Raw genomic sequence first — 27,323 nt, 5'->3', positions numbered from 1 at the left:
TCACAGAGTAAAGCCCAGAAACATTTGAAGAATTTTATTTTGCCTTCTGTGAAATTTCCTGAACCTAGAAAAAATTTTGCCCCTTTTCTGAATAAACCTGAAAACATGTTTCTTTTAAAAACACCTTTCTAAAATGTGCTGCTGTGGGGATAGGCAACAAAATTAAAATCAAACCATTTCCAACCTAGTTTTTAAAAAATAAATGTTTATTTCAAGTATGAAAAGTAATGTTTAAACATTATTCCAAAAACTGTACTCCGTTTAACATGTATAAAACAAGACTTCTGACAAAAAGTTAACAATTCAGTATAAAACACTAAAGAATATACTTCGACATTCACAGTGAGCATTTCTGAAAAAATAAGTTTTGCTAAAAAGTTTTAGAAACAAAAATACAGTCCCAGAGGAAATAAACTAGTCCTTAAATATGGAACAAATCTCCCTTATGATGGATAGTTAGCATTTCAAAACAAGATCTGTATAAAAATTTCTTTTAAAATAATGGTACAGTTGGTTCAATAATGTCAGAATTCAACGGCTTATGGTTTCCTTGACAAATACCCTATTTCTTATGTTTGCTACCCACAAAATAAGGTTCTCAAGCCAATTTAATTAATTTCAATGATATGTATAACCTTAGGGGTAACCAGACTCAGAAATTTTATCATGGCAATCTTGAGCCTCTCCAGAAAAATATTTAACAGAAACTTTCTGGTGGTAATTAGACAGAACCACCAGAAGAATTAAAGTCTCAAAATTATTCTACAGGACTGCTACCCAGACTTCTGCTTCGCTTCTCCATGTACAGCTTTTTGTAGGTTTGAAACATTGCTTTTGAATCTTTTACTGGGTTTTGTAGTATCTCAAATCCATCTGCACTGCAGTTTCTCTTGGAGAGCCTTGAATTAGCCAAAATATTATCATCTAAGGAAACAAAAATTTTACTTTGTTACTCTTAATGTTAGTGATCAGTATAATCAATATAAATTGAGAGGAAAAACATGCATTCTTATTTGAGTTAAGTGTAACAAACAATGGCTCTTTACCTACAGAATATAAACAGGACATCTAGCCTCTCCTTTGGGGCCATTTACTACCCCATCCCCATCTTCACTGACCAGGGCTATTCTCCTTTACCTATACTCCTACCCAGTAAAATCTCTTATCATTTGCATACTATTAAGAATGTGACTTTCGTAACAACCATCTAAACTAGCAATATAAAATGCACCAAGGCAAGCCAGTTCCGAAGAGCACATGGAAGTACAGTTTGCATATTCTGGCCTTACTAGGCATGAGGTATTCTAAGAAATATCTGTATTTCTGTTTTTCAACCATAGTGCTATGGTTAGTCTCACTATCCTTTTTTTGATGGGCCCAGCCAGCTATTCCTCTTTCTGTGCATTTTTAAATGTACCTTTTTATCTGAGAAGCTATTCCGAGTTCCTATACTCAGCATTTCTGCTCTAGCTATTCCTTTCTGGATTAAAAGTCCTGTTTTACTTCTTTCAGCCTTGATGGGTCAAGTACTCTGTCATCTTAATTATTATTCATTTTTTGGTAACTGAGTATGGTTACTGTTAAATTCTTAATGTTTCAAGTTCTTCTCTGACCACATCAGCTTTCTATCCTGTATGCTGATCCCTGAGGTGGGTTCTGAGCATTTTTCCACTGGATTGTCACCTCCTCATCTACCTCAGCCTGACAGTTTCACCACTTGCTCCATTTACATTCCAACCTCTGCCACCAAATTTACTGTCACTTATCTAAAATGTATTTTTTATAGCCATCTAAGAGTTGACGACCTTTGTTTTTAAGGTCATTTTTAAGGTTTTCTCATTTTAAGCTTGCTCTAGTTCCCTAGTCTCTTCATCTTGGTATGCTTTTTCATGATTTCCTCGAGTCTCATTAGACTTTTGACAGAGCTCCAAACTTGTTTCTTGGCTTTCCTCTCACCCTGCTGCAGCTCTCATCTGGGCCCTGGTTTGTGTCTTTTTCATCATGAACCTGAGCACTCATGTCCCACCTTCACTGTTTATTGCTCATCCTGTCTGCAGTTGTCTTCATGTCTGTCGTTTAGCTCATGATGTTTCCTGAGCCTCTCTGGTCACTCTGCGAATGTGTCCGTCTTCTGAGTATTTTTGGACTCAGGTTCCAGTTATGCCTCTCATCTCTGAGGCAAGTTATGTCCCCTCCCACTTCCAAAGACCTTTCTTGCCCCAGTGGCCACACCCATTTACATCTTTCTCATGTCTTACTTTCTGTGTTCCAACTTTAGGAGTGTGTTTTCTACTTTCTCACCAATTCATTTTTTGCACTTTCCATTGTCTTCCTATTCTAATTAAGACTTCATTCCTTTTTATTTTGATTCAATTCAGCTGAATTTTTTTCCTGTATATATCTTCAATGTAGAAGATACATACCTGCCTGTTTATACATATTTTTTAACTCTTCTGTGGGTATCCCTGATGGCTTGGCAGTAAAGAATCCACCTGCCAGTGCAGAAGACATAATAAACCTTTGTCACACTTCCTCTCTCGCTTCTCTTTATTGCTGCTATGTAACTTTAATCAAATAATCTAACTTCTCACTGATAAATACGAACATCTTTGTCTACTTGGTTTTGAAAATTAAATTAACTTGCAAATAATCTAACTAAGGGTAGGCTAACAGGCCTGTGGGCCAAGCCCAGCCTCTACAAGTTTTAGTAAACTTCAATTGGAACATAGCCCATACTCACTTGTTATTTTACAGCCATTTCTTCATGTTATTGTAACATTAAAGTCTTGTATTTAGGAGACATGATTTGCAAAACCTAGTATTTATTGGGCATGTCTACACAGGAAAAGTATGCCACCCCCTTGTCTAACTCAAGGGGAGAAATTTCTTCTTAAAAGGAAACAGATCATTACTTTTCTGTCCAAAGCATGACAGAAAACATAGGAGAATGTCTTCCTACTACTCATTCAAACACTGAATCATTTTTTAAAAGAATACGGATAGAAACCAAGCATCCCAATAGTTTCAGAACTATAATCCAGCTTACCTATGAGTGTCAGGTAAGTAAAATAAAAACTTAAAATATAGACAGCTTTACCTATTTCTTGGTTGGCTTCCGGCATCCTTTTCTCCTCAGTCACACGTTTTAACCAGTCTTCTTTTGTACTTTTTATTCCTGAAACTATTTAAATATTCATTTTCAGATCTCTAGACTGTGCTACTCATCTCTTTTAGTACTATAATGAAGGAAAACCACGTAAGCCTAAAACAGATTTTAGAAGGCATTAGCTATACTCACACATTAACTCTAAAAAGGGCCTGAAAAAATGCTTTCTCCATATGAGGTGACTGAATCTCACAATTAAAAAGTTTATCTTCATAATGTAATTATGTTTCTCTCACCTGGACTGAACACCAACACATGTCAATGTACTTAAAGAACATACCTCATACTGCTGCACCCATATCCAACGTTTCTGTTACAATCAGGTCCTCAGATTCTAACAATCTAGTTTTTAAGAACCAAGTGTAATCAATACAAATTTATACTCACATATCCATACACCTTCCAAGAAAAAGTAACTAATTCATTGTAACATTATACACCCCAACAGATACTGTCTGAACAGTGCAAGAGAAACTAAGATTTCCATTCAAATCCTTTAGTTTTCCAATCTGGGTTTTCTCAACAATGTTTTGCACATAGTAACCACAACCCTTATATATTTCCTTTCTACCACAAATATTGAGTCCCCTATTTTCTCCTTCCATCTAGCACTATGTTGAGAATTCTATCCTTCAGCTAACGAACAGTCATGATTGCCATTCTGGGGTATATGAGAAGGTACCACTTTAACTTCAGTGATATAATAGTCATTAACTGACTCAAAGATGGCAAGAAGTTGAACTACTTCTGTATATACAAAAATATTTCATTAACAATTACATCTATTAATATTTAGACCAAAACTTCAAAATCACTGGGGGTCTGAAATTTTAAGCCCAAACAACTAAACAAAAAGCAAGACTTAAGATAATGTATACCTGATACTTTTATAACTGCTCAAGGAATGTTCTCCACTCCTTAGTGAAAAGGGAGATCTTTTGTATTTGGAAAACCTTGCAAATTTTATAAACCTTGTCATTAATGTGAATGTAATATAATTTACAACAAGTGGGGCAAAAACTTTTAAAACAAATATTGACCAATGAACTATCAACATACTGAGAAAACCTCAGTAAACGCAGAGGTCAAGAGAGGTGCTCTGCCACTTGTTGACCTACAATGCATTACACTGTTGCAGACATCAGCAAAAAACAATCATACTAGACCTTGCAGAGGGGCTTGCTCCTTCCTGGATATGTGTTGCAGATCCTTCTGGTCTTCAACAGTGTTTGTATTCTTAAACACTCCATCTGGACATAATTTAAACTCCAGCATGCTTAGTTTTTCTGTGGTATCTTTCACAGGTAATAGGTTCTTAGATTTACTTTCTGGTCTCTTTTCTTTAAGCTTCCTGGGTGAATTGTCTAATTTTGTGAGACAAATGCGCTCACGTTCAGTGCATTTAAATGCAACTCTGTTCAGATACAGCTTCCTTTGATCCTTTGTTTGGGAAGACATTTGGCTTAATTCACCTTCATTATTTATATTATTTAAATTTTTGTCTAGCTTGGTTCTATCAATCCACATTTTATCAGACTGCTTTCCACCAACTGTTCCTTTAATATTCCTTGAAATATATGTTTTAGACTCTTTGGAATGATGGGTTTTGATGCTTTTACCATGGCCTGAACCAATATTTAATGATTCCTTACAGGTCTGTACACTGCCATGGGGTCTCTCACTTGATTTCCCACAACTTTCCACCTGCACAGAAAGTTTACTGGGCCTCATATGCTGAGAATCACTGCTTTTCAGATAGTTTTTCTTTAATGCTTCCTTATGCTTCTGCCTTGATAAATACTCCTTTGGTGATAGAACTCTGTTAATTTTAGATGAGCTATCCTTAGAGCCCGAGGATTTAACATTTGATACTGTCTTTTCTTTAATCCAAGCTCTTTCACTTGGAGTTGAAAAACTACAGAATTTAAATGCACCACCTGCCACATTTTTATTCTGCTCTTGTTTATCATGTTTCTTACTCTTTATCTCTGAATCAAGTACGATCCGTTCATCTAACTTCCTTTCTTCCAAAGACTTTTGTTTAGAGCCACCTGATTTCAATTTTCTCTTTTCTGGTGATACTGATTGTACCAAAGAACCATTCTTCATATTCAAATCTTTAGTTTTGCTTGTCAAAACACTCATCTTTGGTTTTAGTGGCCGTACGTTTTGTGCCATAAACTTCCTCTGCAGGCTCTCCTGAGAAAATTTTGCAATTTTATTAGCAGAATGAAAAGCTACCTCATGAAATTGCAGCTTTCTCTTTCTTTTGTGACTCTGCAAAGAATCCATTTTTTTATCCCCTTTAGATAAAGGTTGACCGGATAATTCTTGCTCTGTCCTTAGTGAACTGTTACATTCTGTTTTGGATTTATCTTTTATATTGCTGCTTTGCTCTGTTTCAGGAAAATGTTTTTTCTCAACTGGACAAGTCAGAGGAATCTTTGGAGGATTATTTGGAGGACTGTTAAATGCAACAGGAACATCTCTGTCAGAGGTTCTCTCTCCTTGTTTATAACTCTTGGCCTCTGAAGGAGAACATGGATTTGTCTGTTTTTTTTCTTTTGAAGTTGACTTTTTAATGGAATTACACTGGCATTGAGGTACTCCTTCATAGACCATAGACAGCCACCCCAACGCACAGCAACGGACATCATCTTTTTCCGAATCCAATGGTACAGAATCACAATGTTCTTCAATTCTGCGTGCCTGTGGGTCACACTGGTTCTCTTCCTTTGTTACAGGCTTTTCTTTCTGAGGTTCTGTCAATTTGTCTACCTCATTGGGTTGATCGTCCTGTTCAGGAAACAATTCTTTCATCTGATCTGTGTTTAATATTGTAATCTGTATCTGGTCTGTTGAACCTCTGAAGTTACAATCAGTTTTACCACAAGTTTGAGCTTCTGAGATTTGGTCTGCCATCTGCTGTACCACAGAACTTTCATGCATGTTCACAGGTTCGATACCATAGGGAAACTCTTTTAAAAGTTCTGACAGCTGATCATGTAGGTATAAGATAGATGTCTTATCACGGAGACTTTCTTCTGTTGTAGGATCCTGTTCAGTGTAACTGCAGGACAAATCAGCTTCCTGAGGGTAACTATCCTGCTGAATAGCAGCTGATGAACACGTATCATTTGCCATGCTTTCATTTTCAGTGATATGCTCTAAACTGCTCTCCTCTAGAATTCCACTCTTTACTTCAACACACTTCAAACGTGACAGTGCTGGAGGTTGCAGTGATTCCGACTGATCTGTTATTTTATTTGAAACATCTGTGCACTGCACAAATTCATCTTTTTTAAAGTCAAAGTCTTTATTTTCAGTGATGCTGTCTAAACGTTCATTTTGTTGTCCACTATTCATCATTTGGTGATTGGGTAGAGGTTTCTGTGGCTCAACTTTTTGCAAAGGGAGCAAGTTGAATATTTCTGCTATTTGGGAATCATAAGAGGTATCACCTTCAACAAGAGAACAAATACTGCCAATCTGTAATACATCACTGCCCACACTACTACTGTCCTTTGATATATATGAGGCTTGCTGATCACTCACAGAACACTGGATATCTGGTTCTGATTCATTGTGCTTTCCTTGATTGGTATTAGGTATGCCTTCTGAACTAGTATTAGTTGACTCACTTTGCTTGTCCTCAATTAGTGGGAAAATCGTGATGCCTGTAGTACTTGTTACTGGTTCATTAACATTAATCTTCAAAGCAGCAGTATTTTCCGTCAATTTATTTTGTAAGCTACAAACACTGCCTTCTTTAATAACTGGATATGCTGTTTCAGGTAAAGCTTCAGATACTGTATCTTTGACAGACAGTGTATTGACATCTGAAAGAATTAAGGGTGATACTACAGCAATCCCTTTTGTAGTAGTTGTTCCTGAAGACTCATAATTTTGTGCTACTACTGATGAAACAGTTTCTTGTGAGCTGTTTATTATCTTATTCTGAGAATTTCCCACAGGTGAAAATGGACTACTCTCACATATGGGCGCGGGCTTTGAAACTGCAATGGCTGTTGTGTTTGTTTTTGACTCATTACCCTGTTTTTCTTTGTTAGGTTCTGAAGGTTGCTTTTTCCACAAAGACAGACATGTTGCTAGCAACTCCATGGAAAAGTTAGAGTCACTGTTAGAAGACACCCCATTAAAGGATTTACACTCAAAGCAAGAAGTGTCTGCAATTTTGGCATTTGTATTACAAGTCCCTGGAGGATTTACAATTTCCATGGTTTTCAGTTGGTTACCAGTGTTTTCAGTATTTGGATTCATTTCAAAATTATGCTGTTTAGAATCATGAATACGTTCACTAGTATCTTTTAATAATTTCTTCTGAGTTTTATCTCCAGAAGTAAGTAAACTGAGAATTAGCCTATTTTTATTTGGGTATTTTGAAATATATTCCTCAGATGATGTAGAATGAGGAAGAAAATTTATTTCAGAATTTGTTGGCACATTTTGTGCAATGCTGGCAAAATTTCCTGATGAAAACTGGGTGTCATTTAATGGTGCCTGAGTTACCTCAACAGTTGATGTTTTTAAAGGATTTACAACTTCCAAATCATGGACTTGTTCTGGTATTGGCAACTTTTCTGAACAGGCAGAATTTAGTAAAACAGAACTGACTTGGTTAAAATTTCTGTCCTGAAGGCTGGAACTCAACACGCTATGTTTTCTATTAGTTTCTTCTGCAGATTCCATTACTGTTGGTGGTTTATCCTCCACAGTCTCTGGTGTGACTAGGGTTAGCTGTGGTCCAGACTGGATTTTGGCAGTTTGTTTCAGAGACAATCCAGAATTTTGAGCTGATTCACTATAAGAGGTATTAGGTGTTTTAATACAACCTGCTGCCATCAAGAGATTTTTATTAATTTTAATTTTCCTTGCAAGGTCTGAAAACTTCTTTTTTATTTCTACTAATGTTTTAATATCCCTCACTAACTTTTCTTTTGTGGCACTTGTGTCCAGTACTTGACTTGAAGTTAGATTTTGAGAATCCACTCTTCTCTCCTGATTATTTTGACCAAGAGCCTGAGCACCAGTCACAGATGATCTAACAGGTTCATTAAAAGGATGAGTGACACTGGTATTTACTTTCAAGTTACAGGAACTTCCCATCACACTGAAATTTCCATTAAGGTTTTGCCACTGCTGTTGAAAGTCTCTGCAAAAGTCTTTCCTCATTTCAGGTAAGTGCATTTCTTGACTCTGAGGAACTTCCATAGAGGATTGTTTAACAACACGTGGAGTACTTTGCAAAGACTGGCTTGCATATCTACAGTCATGAGGAGGAGGAGGTCTTTTGTCAGTTTGAGTAACTGCATATTGATATGATGGTACAGCTGCAATCTGCTTTGACTTAAATGTCAGTGCAGGATTTGGAGATTGATTATTTTTAACTTGGAATGATACAGATGACATAGGGTTTTGTTTCTGAACAGTAGTGTCCTGCAAAAAGCTTCGTGATGAGTAATTGTATTGCTTTGGAAGTGGTCTGTAATCTTGGTAAGTCAGTCCACTGGATGCACGCTGAGGTGGCCAATCAACCTGTTGCTCTGACAAAGGTAGGTTAAGTCTGGGGTTTCCTTGATAAGTTATAGGAACTCTTCCAGAATTAGAAGGGATCACATGTAGTTGCATAGAATAGCTATCTGATGTTAGAAACTGATTCTGTAGTGCATGCACATTGGGTATATTCGTTCCAAAACCAGTTTGATGAGATACAGTTCCCCCTGTATGAGAAAGCGTAGAATTCCCCACTGGTGAGTTCAACCATACATCTTGTGTAACTCCTGAAGAAATCTGCAAATCGTGACTTAGTTGTTTGGGTCCTTTAACATTTGCATATGTTATTCTTTCTACTGAAGTTTGTGAGGTCACAATGGTCCCACCATGGAAATCAGAAATAGGGATTTGCGGAGGAGTCTTATGATTCCTGATGTTGAGCAGCGGCTGTGAAACTGGATGTGTATTACTGAGAAACAGGCATGGTTCTTGGTTACTTCCAGGATGGAAAGAACTTTGAGATGTTGTGGTAAGTGTATTTACTAAACCTTGCTCCAAAAAAGATGCCTGTTTTTTAGGATACTGTGGTGGTAAGGTGACACTCTCTGGTTTTGCATTCCAATTCATTGTCAAGTTGATGCAGTATCAGTGTGTTAAAAGCCAACTGTTTTGAATGCCAGGAATCTGTAGGAAATAAACATCTTTTATCAAAAAGCTGTTCAGACTGGTCAGAATTTTTAAGATAATTTTCTCAGCTTACCTTTATTACTAATTCTGACCATGTCAACCAAAATTCCTGAAACCTCACACTAGGCAAAACCTCATCTTCAACTCAGGTAAGAGAAAGAGCAAAGGAAGATGTAACAATAAATATGGAAAATCTCAATAAAATTTTCAGTGGTGTTTAACAGAAACTCATTCTACTCAATATAATTAGCAATTTTTTTTTTTTTGGCTACACTTAAGAGACAACTACTTCCTGTATTTATTTATTTTAACCAGCTCTTTATTCTAAGATACCCATACTCACTGTAAAAAATTTTAAAAAATAATCAAGCATATACTAAAAAGCCTTTACTACTACTGTTCATCTCCAGTGTCTAACTCCCTAGTGTCTAACTCCCAGTGTCTAACTCCCTACTACTGTTTTTTCTTTCAAAAAATTTCTATACACAAAAATCACCAACACATAAAATCTGATTCTTTTAAAACAGAATTCTACCAAACATGCTGCCTACAGTTTGCCTGATTTTCATTCCTTTAACTACGACATCTTATCATTCCACTACACATATACCTATCTCACTGCATAAACACTCCACTTTATATCAATATTTAACCATTTCTCTATTGATGAATATTTGGTTTTCTTAGGTTTTTGCACTTATAAATGATCCTATACTAAAGCATGTATTTATGCTTTTTTATTTGTGCTAAATGTTCCTGGAAATTTCTACAAGTGAAATTCATATGTCAAAAGACATTAAAATTGTTTTCATAATCAGTGACAAATTGCCTTTCAAACAGATTGAAATAAATATACTGTCACCAACACTTACATGGACATATCTAAAAAATGCACAAATCTGTAACCATAAATGGGCTTCCATGATGGCTCAGCTGGTGAAAAAAAAAAAAAAAAAACAGCCTGCCAATATAGGAGACGTAAGAGACATGAAATCCTTAGGTCGGGAAGATCCCCTGCAGAAGGAAATGGCAACCTGCTCCAGTGTTCTTGCTTGGAAAATTCCATCGACAGAGGAGCCTGGTGAGCTACAGTCCATGAGGTCACAAAGTCAGACATGAATGAGTGCATGTGTGTACACACACACACAACCATATTAAATGATAGGGTAAACAAATTTGACTGAAACATATAAACATAATGCCAAACAACTGCAGAATACACATTCTTTCCAAGAGCACAGGGAATTTTTACCAGCATTGACCATATTGCTAGGCCATAAACAGATCTCATTTTTGAAGGATAAATAATTCAGATTAATTCACAGTGGAATTAATCTAGAAATTGTAGAAGGAACTGGGAAACTGCCAATAATTCAGAAATAAAGAATGCAGTGGGCTCTGGTGTCTCTTCCTCTAAATATCCAATAGGGTATCAGTCCTACTGAAGAAGATTCCACCCTAATTGTCAGGGGACGGTCAACTTATAAGGGATCCAATGTGTTGCATTTTCTTTCTTTGTGTGCCATTCCTCAAGAAAACTCTGTTTCTTAACAGTTCCTGGAATATAGGAACAAGTAGAGCTGCACGCAGTTCTCAGGACTGAGATAATGGGAAAGAGCACCTGCTTGGATTCCCTTCAGTGACTACCTTCAGCGACCTTGTACTTAACAGACTCTCCATTTTGTTGCAACTGGTGCAATTTCATTCTTTTTAACAGCTGAGTAATCATTTTACTGAAGATATATAAGCATGCATTTCTGCTAATAAAATACCCTTGTTCCACTAGAGACTTGGGTCCCCCGTGTCCTTCTTTCTGTCTCTGGCTAGTTCTTCGGAGCGTGGAAGCCTACCGAGCTCACTTTCTTGCCCGGGATAAGACCTCCTTGAGAGGACGCCCTGTACCTTCGTGAGCGGTACAAGTCCTGTGTATGGGCTTTATTGGTTTTCCCCGTAACCCAAGGGATATTGCTCTCTCTTTCTTTTCGTCAACTCCAGTCCCTGGATCCTGGTCTGTAAAAGATCGCAACACCTTATGACCTCATTAAACCTTAATTATCTCCCTTAAAGGCCCCATCTCTAAATAGTTTCACTAAGGTTAGAGCTTCAATATATACATTTGGTGGGAGGGTAGGAATAGAGGACAAGACACAGTTCAGTCCATAACAGGTCCCATCCTCATATTAACATAAGACTTGACTTATTTAATAGAAGATTGGGAGACTGTGGAGGAGGTAGTGAGGAATGATTAGAATCTGTATATGCTGTCAAGGAGGAAATCACAGAATTTGCTGACAGATCCACTAGGACATGTGAGTCAAAGAGAGAAGTCAAAAAAGGAGAAATAAAATGGGCTGATGTATGTTTAAAAAAAAAGACTGGGAGATAATCTCTGCATTTATCATACAAATTTAAGAATGACAAATTAATCCAAGGAAAAGCCAGAGTGAAATAAATAACGAAAACAAGATTTCATTAAACAAGAACATAGATTAAACAAGTCACAAGTTGGCGAAGAATAAAAACTAATAAGCCTCTGTCAACACTGGTCATTAAAAAAAAAAAAAACCCTATATTGGGAAATGAGAGTATCACTAGACCCTATAGACATTAAAATGATAGTGTAGTTATTAACTATTTTCAAAACATTTAAAATTTACATGGAATAGAGAAATTCCTTGGAAAATACATACCCTAACCAGAGTTGACATAATAAAAATCCTATCTCTTTAAAGAAATTACACCTATAATTAAATATCTTTTCACAAAGAAAACACCTGTGTAGCTTTTCTGGAGTTTTCTACCATTTATGGAAGAGATAATCCAAGAAAACCTCTTCAAAGGATAAAAGAAAGGACACTTCATAACTTATTTACTGAGCCTCTGATACCAAAGCTGAAAAGAAAGATAATTAAGATGTCAATCACTCAGAAACAAACACAACAGTCCTAAGCAAAATGGGAGCTCAGGACACAGTGACAGACTGTATTTCCATGGGCTCCAACATCACTGCAGATGGTGACTGCAGCCACGAAACTAAAAGACACTTGCTCCTTGGGAAAAAAAAAAAGCTACGACCAACCTAGACACCTGATACGAAGAACTGACTCATTGGAAAAGACCCTCATGCTGGGAAAGATTGAAGGCAGAAGGAGACGGGGGCGACAGAGGATGAGATGGCTGGCTGGCATCACCAACTTGACAGACATGAGTTTGAGCAAGCTTCGGGAATTAGTGATGGACAGGGAAGCCTGGCGTCCAGTCTATGGGGTTGCAAACAGTTGGAAACAACTGGGCAACTGAACTGACTAAGAACAGTTGATAAAATTCATTAAAAGGACAATTGTATGAAACAAAGAACAGAAGTTTTCTTAATTTTGATAAATGGTAACTTTAAACAAATTTAGACTAGCAAACAGTAATATTATTAGTAATAAAACAATTTAAATAAAGGCGTCACTATCACCCACTTCTGTTCATTGTTGCACTGAAGATCGTAAAATGTGTTAAGAATTGAGAAGGAAAATATACAACTATTTGTATCAGTTATGCAGAATATCTAAAACAATCTGTATATCTTTTAGATCTATTACATTATGGATCATAGTGCACTCAAACTAGGTTGAAGAAGGCACGAGTTTTGGTTTTATGTGTATGATTCTTGGGAATATACATGTTTACTCTTGTATTTGCCCGTAACTAATCTAACAGTCTTTCCTGATGGTTCAGAGGGTAAAGAATCTGCATGAAATGCAGGAGACCCAGGTTCAATCCCTGGGTTGGGAAGATACCCTGGAGAAGGGAATGGCAACCCATTCCAGTATTCTTGCCTGGAGAACTTCATGGACAGAGCAGACTGGTGGGCTACAGTTCATTGGGTCACAAAGAGTCGGACACGACTGACTCACTCACACACATAATGTAATAATTGAAGGAGCCTTTCAAGGCCTTGTGAAATCTGTCTGTCCTGACCTGTCATTTGATCAAGGTACTAAAGAAACCTCCTCTCTTTGAGATTTTAATTTGTCAGGGAACCAGATCATCCGTACCCATCATGAAAGCATATATTTTGTGGTTTAAAAACAGGTGCCAAGAAGAAACAGCTGTATTTTCCTCATAGGCCTTCTCTCAGGAAAGCTCCTTGAATAAGACAAGTGACCAGGGAGAAGTATAATACAAAGTAAAAAGCTTTAACTATAAGACTTCCCTGGTGGTCCAGTGGTTAAAAATCCACTTGCCAATGCAGGGAAAGCAGTTTGATCCCTGGTGTAGGAAAATTCCACATGCCACAGGGGAACTAAGCCCATTCGCTGTAACTTCTGAGCCCGTGCATACCCAGAGTCCATGGTCTGCAATAAGAGAATCCACCATGATGAGAAGGCCACACACCACAACTAGAGAAATCCCATGCACAGCCAGAAGACCCAGTGCAGCCATAAACAAACAGCAGTACTGAAAATGTTGATGGTGAATTCCCAATAATTCCCTATTTCTTATGTGAGCTTGGTGGGGTGGGACACTGTTATAGACTAAATTTTGTCCCCCCCAAAATTCACATATTGAAGTCTTATCCTCCAGTGTGATTCTATCTGGAGATAGGGCTTTCAGGAAGGCAATTAAGGTTAAATGAGGTCAAAAGGGTTAGGACCTTAATCCAACAGGGTTAGTGACCTTACAAGAAAGACACCAGGTATATGGCACACACAGGAAAAGACCATGTAAGGAGACATAAACAGATAGCTGTCTGCAAACCGAGAAGAGAGACCTCAGAAGAAACCAGAAACTTTGATCTTAGACTTCTAGACTCTAGAACTGTAAGAAATTTATTGTTTAAGCTACCCAAGCTGTGCTCATTTTGTCAGAGCAGTCCTGGCAGACTAATAAAAGAGCCTATAGTAGTGTACTGTTAGTCGCTCAGTCGTGTCCGACTCTTTGCAACCCCATGGACTATGATCCACTAGGCTCCTCTGTTCATGGGATTCTCCAGGCAAGAATACTGGAGTGGATTGCCATTCCCTTCTCCAAAAGAGCCTATCAGTAGGAAGAAAGATGCTCTTTACAAGTAATTTGGGGTTGGGGTTGTTGGATTTCCCCCAACTCCCTCCACCTCTTGAGCTGGCACAGAAAAACTCAACAGTGAACTAACTAAATTAGAAGGAGTTAAGGGACTTTCCTGGGGGTCCAAAGGTTAAGACTCTGCACTTCCACTGCAGGGGTGCAAGCTCCATCCCTCTTCTGGGAACCAAGATTCCACACACTGCTTGGTGTGCCACCCACCCCCGACAAAAAGGAGGGAGTTAAAAGTTTTCTGATCTTTTTCCTGATTACAGTTTCTACTTCTGGATATAATATATTCTTAGATATTTCAAAACTATATTTTAACGGAGATTACCAGAGTCAGGATTTCCATGGTGTATCATTTAACTTTTTCTTGGGAAAAAACTTTTACCCCCAAATCTCCATACCCTCTGGTCACCCCCAACTTGTGACAGCCATGGCACTTACCTAACAAATTCCAACGAAGGCTGAACTTAAGAACTTCTCTGCACAGGAGTAGCCAAAGTTATCTGGGGGAGAAAAAAAAAAAAATCACATAAGCCAACAGATTGAGTTTACACAAACATCAACAGGTATACAACAATTCTACTTTATTTTGCTGAAACTTTAAAGTATTTTTATTTTCCCACTCTGCTCTCCTCCCTGGTCCCCAGAGACATCAACCCATAAACATGCTCCCCCTACTCAGGGGCTTGTATTTCAGAGGGAAAAAAAATAGCACTATCTGCCACCCTACTATCACCAAATCTATAAATCACAGCCTTGTACATGTAATCTGTATTTACAGTATCAAATCTCTTTATTTAAAATCCTACCTCTGGGAATTCCCTGTGGTCCAGATTTTAGGACAGCACTTTCACTGTTTTGGGCCTGGGTGTGATACCTGGTCAGGGAAATAAGATTCCACATGCTTGCCTTGAGCTATGGCATTAAAATAATATAAAACCACAAATACAACAAATCAGATTTTAGGATGCTTACTTAACCCCCCTAAAGATAGAAACAAAAATGATTTTAAGATAATTTTATTTATTGTTTTTGGCTGTGCTACATCTTTGTTGCTGCAAGGGCTTTTCTCTCTTTGTGGTGAGAGGGGGCTACTCTAGTTGCAGTGCCTGGGTTTCTCATTGTGGTGGCTTCTCTTCTGCAGCATGGGCTCCAGGGCATGCAAGCTTCAGCCGCTAAAGCACACGGGCTAAGCAGTTGCTGCTCCTGGGCTTCAGAGCACAGGCTCAAAAGCTGTGCTGCACAGAGGCTAGTCTCAGGACTTCTAGAATTTGTGGAAGATGTTTACCATGGCCCATATGGAAACTTCCTCATGTGTTGCTCTGTAGCATGTGGGTTCTTCCCAGGCCAGGGACTGAATCCACATCTCCTGCATTGGCAGGTGGATTCTTTATCACTGAGTCACCAGGGAAGCCCCCAAATGACTTTCAGAAGCAATTTGTGCTTTTATAAAATAACTTCTAAAATATACATTGAAAAAATTATTAAAGCAGCTAAAATGATACATTAGAAAATATTCACTTAATGCAAAAGAAAATAGTGAGAGACAAAAAGACATGAGACAGAAAATAAAAAGTATAAACAGCAGATATAAATCCAACTATATTAACAATTACACTAAAAGTGAGTGGATCAAACAATTCAAATGACAGAATGTCAGGTTACTTTTTTAAAAGGGCTAGCCAACTATGTACTTAAATAGGCATACCTTTGATTCAAAGATAAAAACCATTGAAAACAAAAGGATAAAAAGATATACCAACAGAAACAAGAAAGGCAGAATAACTATATACATTATCAGAAAAAAAGTAAGACTAAAACAAAAAATTTTTCTCTACATAAAGAGGGACATTTTATAACCATAGAAGGGTCAATTCACCAATATATAACAACTATATATATATGCACTTGAGAGCATTAAAATATAAATAAAACACAGACAAGTCAAAAACAGGCAACTCATCAAAAGTCAAAGACTTCAACTCCCCACTTTTGATAATGAACAGAATTGGCAGAAAAAAAAAACAAACACAAGGAAATAGGAGTTTCGAACATACTATACATACCCACCTTTCTAGTTGACAGTGGAGATTTAAAAAAAATTAAAAACCTATAGTACCTCAGGTTGTAGGTTAGTACACAACTTTCCATTGGATGCCTTGTAGAGTTTTAAGGTTGTCTGCTTCTGGCAGTTACTGTACATTGGATCCAACAGTTCATGTACTTTTGTCAAGTGGTAAAAGGGTCACCAAGCAGTCTAGTGACGGGTGCACACGCCAGCAAGCCATCAAGCTCTAGATTTTTATATTCTGTTGTGGGGAATGCTCCTAGCTATGAATAGCTATAGGTAAATTAGCAAGCCCTAAATAATGGTTCTTGATATAGCTGGCACAAAGTTTGGCTCTACTAACCCACCCATCTGAATGTCGGTTTTATAGTTTGGAGAAGAGGCAATATTAATCTGTTGATGCTGATAAGGCGAGGTGGCCCTCACCAGGAGGGGAGGCAAGCAGCCCGGGTGTGTTGATACTGATAAAGTGCTAAGGTCTACACTAGGGGGGTGGGGGAGGGGTTCAGTCATATTTCATATACTCCCATTTCAAAGAGAATCCATGGAAACTTCCTGTGTGTCATCACAAAAACAATCAAAAGTGTTAATTAAAAATAAAAAAACTTTTATCCTGAAAATAGACAAAAATTTATCTTTAGAGGTTTGACGATCCCTACATTTAAATCTTACATATTATTAATATTACTTGCTGTGAGAAAAAGTGGGAAAAAAGCAAGTCACTAAAATCCATGGCCAAGGAAGTAGTGAATAGCAAGCTGTAAACTGCAAAATTAAGATCAATTTGTGAAGCAGGAAAAAAAAGAGAAGCCAATGGCTGCAGTAGACTAAACGTAACAATGCCTGTGGATTTTCACATAAAATTTTCATGAAGACCTCACTAACATCAAGACTTGTGAATTTTTTAAAAATATGCTATATCCATACAATGCAAAGAATATGGTTTAACTGGAAAGCCTCCTTTATTTTAAAATCAGTCTTATCACAGAAAATTACAAACCAAAAAATACCCTAAAAATCATACCTTTAAATAATCATATTAACACCTATCTTAACCACAAATGCACAAGCACATACAACCGCCAACAGAAAGAACTCTACTGAAATGGACCTCTTATGGTTTCCCAAGGCTAGGCCTACTTTAGGTCAGACAAAAGAGTAAGAAACAGAACATGAAAGGACAAATCAGGCCACATAAATAATTATTATGCAAGAGTAACCATTACTTTATCAAAGAAACTGGAACATTATTATAGTGAAAGATAAAGCTATTAAAATCAAGAGAGATGGGTTTTTAAAAAGGCTGTTTCAGGGTAACCTAAAAGATGCATATATAAGGACTTCCCTGGTGTTCACTTGTTAAGACTCCATGCTTCCACGGCAGAAGTCACAGGTTGAATCCTTGGTCAGGGAACTAGCATCCCACATGCAGTGCTGTATAGCCAAGAAATTTTTTAAAAAGGATGCATATCTATAGTAGTTGTCTAGCAAGCTTTGATAACTGTTTGTAAAATGAATAAACATTATCTATAACTGCTGCAGACCAAGTTAGAGAAGTCCGTATTTAATGCTGTAGATGGGAAAAAGTCTCCACCCCTTCCTTCACATCTGTGTCAACCGTAAACATCGCATGATTTCATCTGTCAGTATTCCAGTACCTGAAAAATATAGGATTTCTTAAAAAATATGATACTCTTCTCTTACCTCAAAAACACTTGTATCTGTTCTGGTATTTTAAATTGAAACTTTTCCTTATGGCTTTCATTCTGCTTCTGTTTCTTTGGAGAGTCCCCTGATGTGGTTAAATCGAGGAAAACTAGTATTTTTCATTGAAAAACTGATCTGCAATGGAAAAAGGTACAGATACTTTTAAAAAACTCAACGAAACCACAAATACTAGCAAATATAAAACCCACTTCTGAGGAATTCCAAAGCATCAAGATTTACTCAAGCTATTCCAGGTCTGGCTTTTTGTGTCCCTGCCCTTGAATTAGGCTTTCAAGAATAAACTATCCTAAATTTTACATTTATAATACAACTCTATAAATAGGAAGAGCTAACCTTTGAAAATTTATGTCAAGAACTGTACAGAATGCTTTGAATGCACTGTCACATTTAATGGTTACAACAAATGCATGAAGCCAAGCAGTCCTAAGCAGGAGGGCTGGGGCTGGCAGGGCTGGAAGCCCCACTGTCCCAGCCTTTAGGCTGGCTCTCTACATTGCTACAGAAAGAAAGCAGATTAAGACCGAATGGATTCTTATGAAGTTTTTTCTCTAATGCAAATAGCAAAACCAACATCAGTGTCTTTAGTCCCATAAGGCAATATAGAGGTGGATGAGAAAACAGACTACTGAGAATTCTAAATTGCAGTCATTTCATAGCCAGCAGCTATATCCCAAAGGGAAGGAGACTGTCAAGTCTTTGGTGCAACTGAATCTAGAGAGGCAGAGAGAATCACCTTGTGCCACTTTTCAGGAAGCTGTTTATCAACCTTTGTACCAGGAGGACCTGTGGGGTGTCCTGTCCAAGTATTAGTCACCTGAGATTAAACAAACCTTTCCTATGAGGCCCTACAAAAGTAAGGTCACCAGAGCACCATGGTGAAGCTGTTCACCTCCAGCTCTGCTCTCCAGTCATTCAGGTATCCAGCTCCAAACGTGATTCAGAAGCACAGGTAACTCAATTAGGTACCCTATTCAGTCACTCAGTGGTGTCTTGACTCTTTGCGACCCCATGGACTGCAGCACGCCAGGCTTCCCTGTCCTTCACCATCTCCTAGAGTTTGCACAAACTCATGTCCACTGAGTTGGTGATGCCATCCAACCATCTCATCCTCTGTCGTCCCCTTGTCCTCCTGCTTTCAATCTTTCCCAGCATCAGGGTCTCTTCTAATGAGTCAGCTCCTTGCATCAGTTGGCCAAAGTACTGGAGCTTCATTCAGCTTTGGCATCAGTCCTTCCAATGAATATTCAGGGTTATTTCCTTTAGGATTGACTGGTTTGATCTCCTTGCAGTCCAAGGGAATCTCAAGAAGATTCTCCAACACTACAGTTCAAAAGCATCAATCCTTTGGCACTCAACCTCCTATTTAAGTATATTTCCACTTAGTTAACACTGGGTATGGGTGACTAGACAGTAACTCCCAGCAAGACGATGATCAGGCCATAACCAGGCTCCCAATATGTCCCAGAGGCCATTACGGTTCACCATTTAGCTCCCATAAAGTTAGGATGAAATGCCTCTAAAGGGACAACTGATATACTCTTTTACTCTGTTAGTTATTCCTGTCATTACAGGCATATTATAGTGATTGCTTTGGTAATCTCAGGTTGTTGACAGGATTCTAAGAACTGCAACAGAGGCATTTTGTTGTCATGGGGTTAAGATCCAGATTTTATAAAACCAGAGGTTGACGTTAATGACGCAGAGACCCCAAGTATCAGAAGAGACATACAGGACATAATCCACCTCATCTTCAGCAGGGTCAAGTAAAGGATGACAGATCCAGCAAACAGTTAAATTCAGAGCCATAACTACAGTCTAGAAAATGTATACAAGATAGTTCTGCTTCCCCTTAATCAGAAAACCATGAGAAATCATGACTAATAGGATAAAGTTTTCAGGCCTTTGCCCAAGGACACAGCTCCAAGGACGTCCACTCTCCAAATCAGCAGCTGCTGAGTTTCCAAGTGTCCTTATAATTAAGATATTAAGATTTTCATTTGGCCTACAGCTATGTTGAAGAGAATGGTGATAGTCTAGGGTAAACTAATGACTTCTATGCACCCCCAACCCCGTGATCCTTACTGTCTTCCTTCCCCAGCCAAGCACAGGGGAGCCATTCAAATTCTGCTGGATGAGAAAGAATGTGAAAGTATAAAATGAACAATCCCATGCACCTGAGCCACAACACTTTGTCCAATAACATGATTGTATAGAAGGAAAAAGTAAACTCTGATAGAATGTGTGGCAGTTACTCTTTAGGGATCTAATGAAGCAGTGACCCACTGGAGATCAATTTCCATCATCCTATAAAATACTGAGGTAGAAATCATTAGGGAGTTAGTATAGGAACACTGAGACCTCAGCCTGTTTCAACAAACAGCCCACTCCATTAACCTAAAACTATATCCTTTGTCTCTAATTCCTGGCTCTCAGAGGAATGTGTCCTTGGTCTGATAAATTATCAGCTCTCAGATCCAGGAAAGGGTAGTAATTAACTTCTGTTCCATATGCCTGAGGGAAAAACAACTGGTGATCATTAATCTTTAGCCCATACATCTGGTCCACTGTAAAATGGTGGGGGGTCATGAGAAAAGGTCAAGGGATGGCGACTTAATGTCTAAGAAAACTAAGGATACCAAAAGCAGAAAAAGGGGAAAAAACAAAACAATAAAACTGCAGACCAATTTATTATGAATATAGATGGAAAAATCTTCAACAAAATGCTAGCAAAACAAACAGCATATAAAATTAATTATTTGCCATAATGAAGTGGGACTTATCCCAGAAATACAAGATTGACTTTTCTTTTTTTTAATGTAGAACCAACATCCTGTAACACATCAATACAATAAAGGCGACAAACCACATAACCATCTGAAGTGGAGCTATAAAAAGCAGGTAGCATGACTGAAATTAAATGCATCCTAAAATCCAACATCCTTTCAGATAAAAACACTACAACTAGAACAAAGGGGAACTTCCTCAATTTAGTAAGACATCTAAAAAAAAGCCACAGCTTTAAAGCCTGAATGTTTTCCCTCTACAAAATCAGGAACAAGACAAGGATAATCTGCTCTTGCCATTTCTATTTAACATTGTAGAAGAGGTTCTGGCCATGGCATTTGAAATAAAAGACATCCAGATTAGAAATTAAGAAGTAAAACTACCTTTACTTGCATATGGCATCATCTTGTATATCAAAAATTATAAGGAATCCACTAAGAAAACTAACAGAACTACTTTGCCTAGGTTGCCTAGTACAAGCTCAATATTCAAAAATCAAATGTATTTCTATACAACAATCTAGAAAACAATTCCATTACAGTTAACAGCAAAAGAATGAAACATTCTGGAATAAATTTAACAAATGTGGAAAATTTACAGAAATTATTATACAGAAACTGTATAATTTCAAAAGAAACTAAAGACCTAAATGAATGAGTGAAAAGTATCCCACATTCAGACACTCTCAAGGTGACAGGTAATACTACTCAAATTGATCTACTGATTCAGGACAACTCTGACCAAAGTTCCATACGTCTTCTTTGCAGAAATTGAGAACCTGAGCCTAAAATTCATTTTGAAAAAGAGCATAGTCTTGAAGGACTCGCACCTCCCAATTTTAAAACTTCAAACTACAAAACTACAGTAAATAAAGCCATGTAGGACTGAATTAGGATAGACACTAATCAGTGGAACAGAAACCAAAAACAAGTCCTCACATACTTGATCACTAGGAAGAAACTAGAATCCAGAATACACAAAGAACTGGTGAAAGTGTTAGTCGTTCAGTTATGTCCAACTCTTTGCGACCCTCATGGACTGTAGTCTGTGGATTGTAGCTCCTCTTTCCATGGAACTCCCAGGCAAGAATACTGGAGTGGGTTGCCAACCACCATGGGAAAGCAATAAAATCACAGGATACGACTTAATGGTCACTACAATAGTTGTAACCAAAAAGACAAGTGTGGTAAGGACTTGTGGACAAACTAAAATTCCTACATGTTGCTGTTGAGAATGTACATGGTTCATCAAAAATAGTATGGCAGGGACTTCCCTGGCAGTCCAGTGATTAAGACTTTAAGACTTTGCGTTTCTACTGCAGGGGGCACAGGTTTGATCCCTGATCCTACATGCCAAAGTGTGGCCAAAAAAATCTGGCAATTTTTCAAAAGGCCAAATATAGTTACCAAATGATAAGACAGCTCAGTTCCCCTCCCAGGTATATACCTAGGAGAACTGAAAATATATGTCCATACAAACACTTGTACATGAATGCTCACAGCAATATCATTCAGAGAATCCAAAAAGCATAAACAATCCAAATGTGTGTGAACTGATGAAAGGAAAACAAAATGTGGTCTATTCATACAATGGAATTACTACTTTGCAATAGAAAGGAATGAAAGACACATATGCTTCAATATGAATGCATCTTGAAAACATCATGCAAGGTGTTCAGGGTCATAAGAGACCACATATTATGACTTCATCTCTAAGAAATGTTCAGAATACACAAATCTATAGAGACAAATTAGATTAAATGGTTGCCTGCAGATGGGCAGAATGGAGAGTGACCATTAACGAATACAGAAATTCTTGGGTCAAGAAAATGTTCCAAAAGTGACTATGGTATTGGTTACGTAGTATTGAGTATATGCAAAACCACTGTACATGGTAAATGGATAAACTGAATCGTATGAATATGACATATGAATTATATCTCTAAACTGTAGCTTAAAAATTTTTTTTTCCCAATTAACAGACATGGGCACATGACACGATGAACTATAGGCTTCTGGCAGAGCACAGAGACAAAAGGCATGACCTGTGCAAGTTGAAGCTGACTGATCATATACCTGGAGATATTAGGGCTATCCAATGAAGGGATGTGTGCCTGAGAATGAAGTCAATGCCAAAGCAGACAGCAGAGCTCAAAGACAGTATTTCAAGTCTTTAAAACTTTCAGATTCATATGTTGGATCCACTAAAACCTGAAAGTCAAGCCACATGGAACTCTTTAAGTTATATGATCCAATAAATTCTCTTTGGGAGTTTAAAAACTAAAAACTTGCTTATGACTTTTTGTTTCTTAAAACCTAACTGGACAACGTAATTTCTTGTAATACTCTGCAATTTTAATGGCAAGATTTTATTTACAAGTGATTTCAGTTCAGTTGCTCAGTTGTGTCTGACTTTTTGAGACCCCATGGAAAGCAGCACACCAGGCTTCCCTGTCCATCACCAATTCCCGGAGCTTGCTCAAATTCATGTCCATCGAGTTGGTGATGCCATCCAACCATCTCCAGCCTTCAATCTCTCCCAGCATCAGCGTCTTTTCCAATGAGTCAGTTCTTCACATCAGGTGGACAAAGTACTAGACAGAGTTTTCATTTACAAGTGAAGCCTTGCAATTTAATACATCTCAAGAGAATCTTGGTGATTGTCACAAAATCTCTGCAATCATTACATATAACTGTATGTTTCACTTAAGACATTTACAACAGGCTAGCCTCTATCATTGCCCTTCAGTTTATAAGGGCTCTTATGATATCAAGGATGGACATACCACAGAGCTGTCTCTCAACAACAAAGCACTTATAATTCTTCAAAGGTCTATAAAATACTTCTTTACAAGGCTTAATACAAAGTACATCTTAATTTGCATTTCAATAGACTGGGTTGGTAAACTGTCTGGTTAAGGGTGTGAGAAAGGATGCGACAGTTGGGATGGCATCACTGGACTCAGTGGACATGAATTTGAGCCAACTCTAGGAGATAGTGAATGAATGAAAAGAAAGACTGGCATGCTGCAGAGCATGGGTCAGAGTCATACAGAACAGAGGAACTAAATAAAAGTCTCAAATTGAATGTTTTCTGAGCCTATTTCACACAGAATATGCCTTTGTGGGGTTAGGAGTGGCAGTGCAGACACGACTGATTTAAATTAAAAGCAATTCTTGAAATTCACCTTTCTAAATCCTTTTTAAACATTAGATAGGATCACTTGCACTAAACATTTGCACTTTTATCACGTCTAAAACATTGCTAATCTAAATGGGAAGTGGTGGTGGTTTGGTTGCTAAGCTGTGTTGGACTCATTTGAGTCCATGGACTATAGCCTGCTGGGCTCCTCTGACCATGGAATTCTCCAGGCAAGAATACTGGAGTGGGTTGCCACTTCCTTCTCCAAAAATGAAAGTGAAAGTCGCTCAGTCCTGTCCAACTCTTTGCAACCCCATGGACCATATATAGTCCATGGAATTCTCCAGGCCAGAATACTGGAGTGGGTAGCCTTTCCCTTCTCCAGGGGATCTTCCCAACCCAGGGATCGAACCCAGGTCTCCCACATTGCAGGCCGATTCTTTGCCAGCTGAGCCACAAGGGAAGCCCAAGAAGACGGGAGTGGGTAGCCTATCCCTTCTCCAGCGGATCTTCCCGACCCAGGAATCTAACCGCAATCTCCTGCATTGTAAGCGGATTCTTTACCTGAGCTATCAGGGAAGAAGAGTCCTGTCTATTTAGGACAGGTTATACAAGGCTTTTGGGCAAATCTGCCCTGGCTGGAAAATTCTGTAGAAGCGTTACTGACATCAAACATGCCTGTAGGTAAAAACTAGAGTTGTGTCTGGTACTTCCTTACAAAAATAGAACCTACAGGATCTACAGGGAAGGGTTTAATCAACACAAAGCTGATAAACTGACTTAAGAGTTTAAATGAGTGAACCATCTCCTATAAGACAGGCCATAAAATACATTTCCTCTAACATGACAACAGCTAAAATTTATTAAGCACTTACCACTTACCAGGAGCTCTTCCAAGTGTGTTATATCTACCAAACTCATTAACTTATCATAACAATCCTATGAGGTTGATACTATTGTTATCCCTATTTTACAAAAGATGAGAAAATTGATACAGAGAAGTTTAATAATTCTCCCAAGGCTGCATAGATGTTAAGTGGTAGAGCCAAGGTCTGATGCTCAGCAGTGTGACTGCAAGGACCATGGTCTCAAATCATTACAGAAAGTTTCCCAATACTACTTGGAGTTTACAGAATGGATGCCCCAGAAATGACCACTTTGGCTGTATAGGTCCCTATTTTAGGGATCGGTACTCTCAGAGTTCTGTTCTGTGCTGCCTTACCCCATGTGCCACAAGTAATGAATTTGAAAAATAAAATAAGAAAACAGACCATGTAGAGAATAATGTTAAGTAGACCTCTTCCTCAGTAATTTAGACCATCATCTCCTATTCCTTTTCTAGTAAAGATGAACAAATGAATTGCTTGCTATGTCAACTGTATTATTTCTCCTCAAACTTTGTCATCAAATCCATCGTAAGCTGGCGGTGGTGTTAGCCGCTCAGTGGTGTCCAACTATTTGTGATCCCAGGTACTGTAGCCCACCAGGTTCTTCTGTGCACGGAATTCTCCAGGCAAGAATACTGGAGTGGGTAGCCATTCCCTTCTCCAGGGGATCTTTCCAAGCCAGGGATCAAACCCAGGTCCCCTGCACTGCAAGTAGATTCTTTACTGTCTGAGCTACTGTAGTTTAATACTGAACCAACACTGGTTCCGCTTAATCAGTCTGTTCCACAACAGATAAATTGGAGTGGACTACTTAAAGCTGACACACTTACCTTTAAATATATCGCTCCTTTATTACTGTATATGTTACCATTTTCCTCCAAACTTGTCAGTACCACTCCACACAGTGTTTACTTCTTTGGTCCTAGGGACAGCAATAAACACTTTATAATTGATAATAAATTCAATATAAAATTTGTAATTGTATTTTTATTTATATAAAATTCACATTAGCTTATAATAAAGATACATACTAATTTGCTTACTTGATATGACATTGATGCTCAAACCGTGTTAAGGCTGGATCAAAAGAAAACTAAGCTTACTGAATTCTTAAGGCGGCAAAGTAACAAATAGAAACTGGGCCTGCCGTAAATTACCACTTAAGTGATAATCCAAGTGCATGCCTCCTGATCCACTCCTTCTGTAACTCTAAACACTTTCAACTTAACAATTCTTTATCGAATTAGTAAATGAGAATCCAACTGCACAGGAAAAAATAAAACCATAACTCTTTCATGTTAACACCGAATAGAACTCGTTTGATTTACAGTTAACACATTAATCAGAAAAATCCCCAAACAAGCTCTGCGACCCGTCTATTTAAATGCACCGCAGCTCATCCGCTTCACCTACTCTTCTTTTCATTTTGAAGGCAGGCACTAAAATATTACAAATAAATTGTTTTCACTGAAACCATTCTCTGAAAACTTGCTGTTCCCAAAGGACATCTGCTTAGGAAATTCGTATCCCTCGAGAACATCTAAAATCCGTACGCATTTGTACATTTAAAAATGCCTCGAGGGACTAACTACTGCTGAGGAACGGAAAGCGACTCTGGCACAAACGTGTTTGCGGGCCACTTGGAGACACAAGCAAGCTGAGCAATTTTGTTTTGGGAGGTTCGGCCTAATGGGGGTGGGGAGGAAAGGAACACTGGAAAAATAAATTCAAAACAAAGATTTTTTTTTTTCAAGCCAGCGACAGGAAATCATTAAAAACATAAGCCACTTTCACATCCATCAGTCTAACCAATCGCCTTGCAGTCTAACAAAACGCGTCCTCGCAGTCGCCACTCGCGACCTCTATGGAGAGGAAAGGCGTTCTACAGAAAACACCCGGCGAGGCGCCGCCCTCCGATTCGGGGTCGGCATCCGCCCCGGTTCCCGGCCCACCCCGCGCTGCGGGCGGGCATCGAGCCGAGCCCCGAGCCCCCGGAGCGCCCGTAGCCGCCGCTCAGTCCCCACCACAGAACAAAAGCGCTCGCCGCCGCACACCCAGCCCCCGCCCGCGGGCACTTGGGCTGCCGGTACCCCCGCCCAGCCGAGAACCCGACGAAACGTGCGAGTGCCGGCGGGAACCAAGTCCCCCCACTTACCTACCAGAGCTGGACCCAACCGGAGCGAGCCGGGAAAACGCAGCTCCTCTCGGCCCCGGAGTTTAAGTCAACTCGGGTCCGCCCCCAGGGGCGGGTCGAGGTGGAGGCCCGCTCCCGGAAAGCCAACCCCGC

General features: G+C 38.6%; 1 protein-coding gene across 5 annotated transcripts; it reads right to left on the bottom strand.

Moving 5' to 3' along the window:
- Window positions 1-188: 188 nt before the first annotated feature.
- RESF1 (retroelement silencing factor 1) lies at window positions 189-27,323 on the bottom strand. Of its 5 annotated transcripts, XM_043881404.1 has the most exons (9): window positions 27,192-27,323; window positions 25,867-25,958; window positions 18,201-18,338; window positions 15,238-15,305; window positions 14,870-14,931; window positions 4,333-9,364; window positions 3,098-3,181; window positions 2,424-2,492; window positions 189-924 (listed from the first exon to the last, which is right to left on the bottom strand). In XM_043881404.1, exons 6-9 carry the CDS (start codon window positions 9,305-9,307, stop codon window positions 758-760), a joined length of 5,295 nt encoding a protein of 1,764 aa, XP_043737339.1. In that variant the 5' UTR covers window positions 9,308-9,364; window positions 14,870-14,931; window positions 15,238-15,305; window positions 18,201-18,338; window positions 25,867-25,958; window positions 27,192-27,323; the 3' UTR covers window positions 189-757. The 5 variants fall into 5 exon arrangements, with proteins under 5 accessions (XP_043737339.1, XP_043737337.1, XP_043737338.1 ...); XM_043881402.1 differs by lacking the exon at window positions 15,238-15,305; XM_043881403.1 differs by lacking the exon at window positions 15,238-15,305 and having other exon boundaries at window positions 27,196-27,313.

The sequence above is a fragment of the Cervus elaphus genome, chromosome 22, assembly GCF_910594005.1.
Source record: "Cervus elaphus chromosome 22, mCerEla1.1, whole genome shotgun sequence".
Classification (NCBI taxonomy): Eukaryota; Metazoa; Chordata; class Mammalia; order Artiodactyla; family Cervidae; genus Cervus; species Cervus elaphus.
This window is presented reverse-complemented; position numbering and strand designations above follow the sequence as displayed.

Coding starts and splice junctions, on each gene's coding strand:
- RESF1 (XM_043881404.1), bottom strand. CDS start 9,307: ATGAATTGGAATGCAAAACCAGAGAGTGTCACCTTACCACCACAGTAT. Junction 2,493..3,097: donor GGAAGCCAACCAAGAAATAG/GTAAAGCTGTCT, acceptor CTGCACTGGCAG/GTGGATTCTTTACTGCCAAG. Junction 925..2,423: donor AAATATGTATAAACAGGCAG/GTATGTATCTTC, acceptor TTGTTTCCTTAG/ATGATAATATTTTGGCTAAT.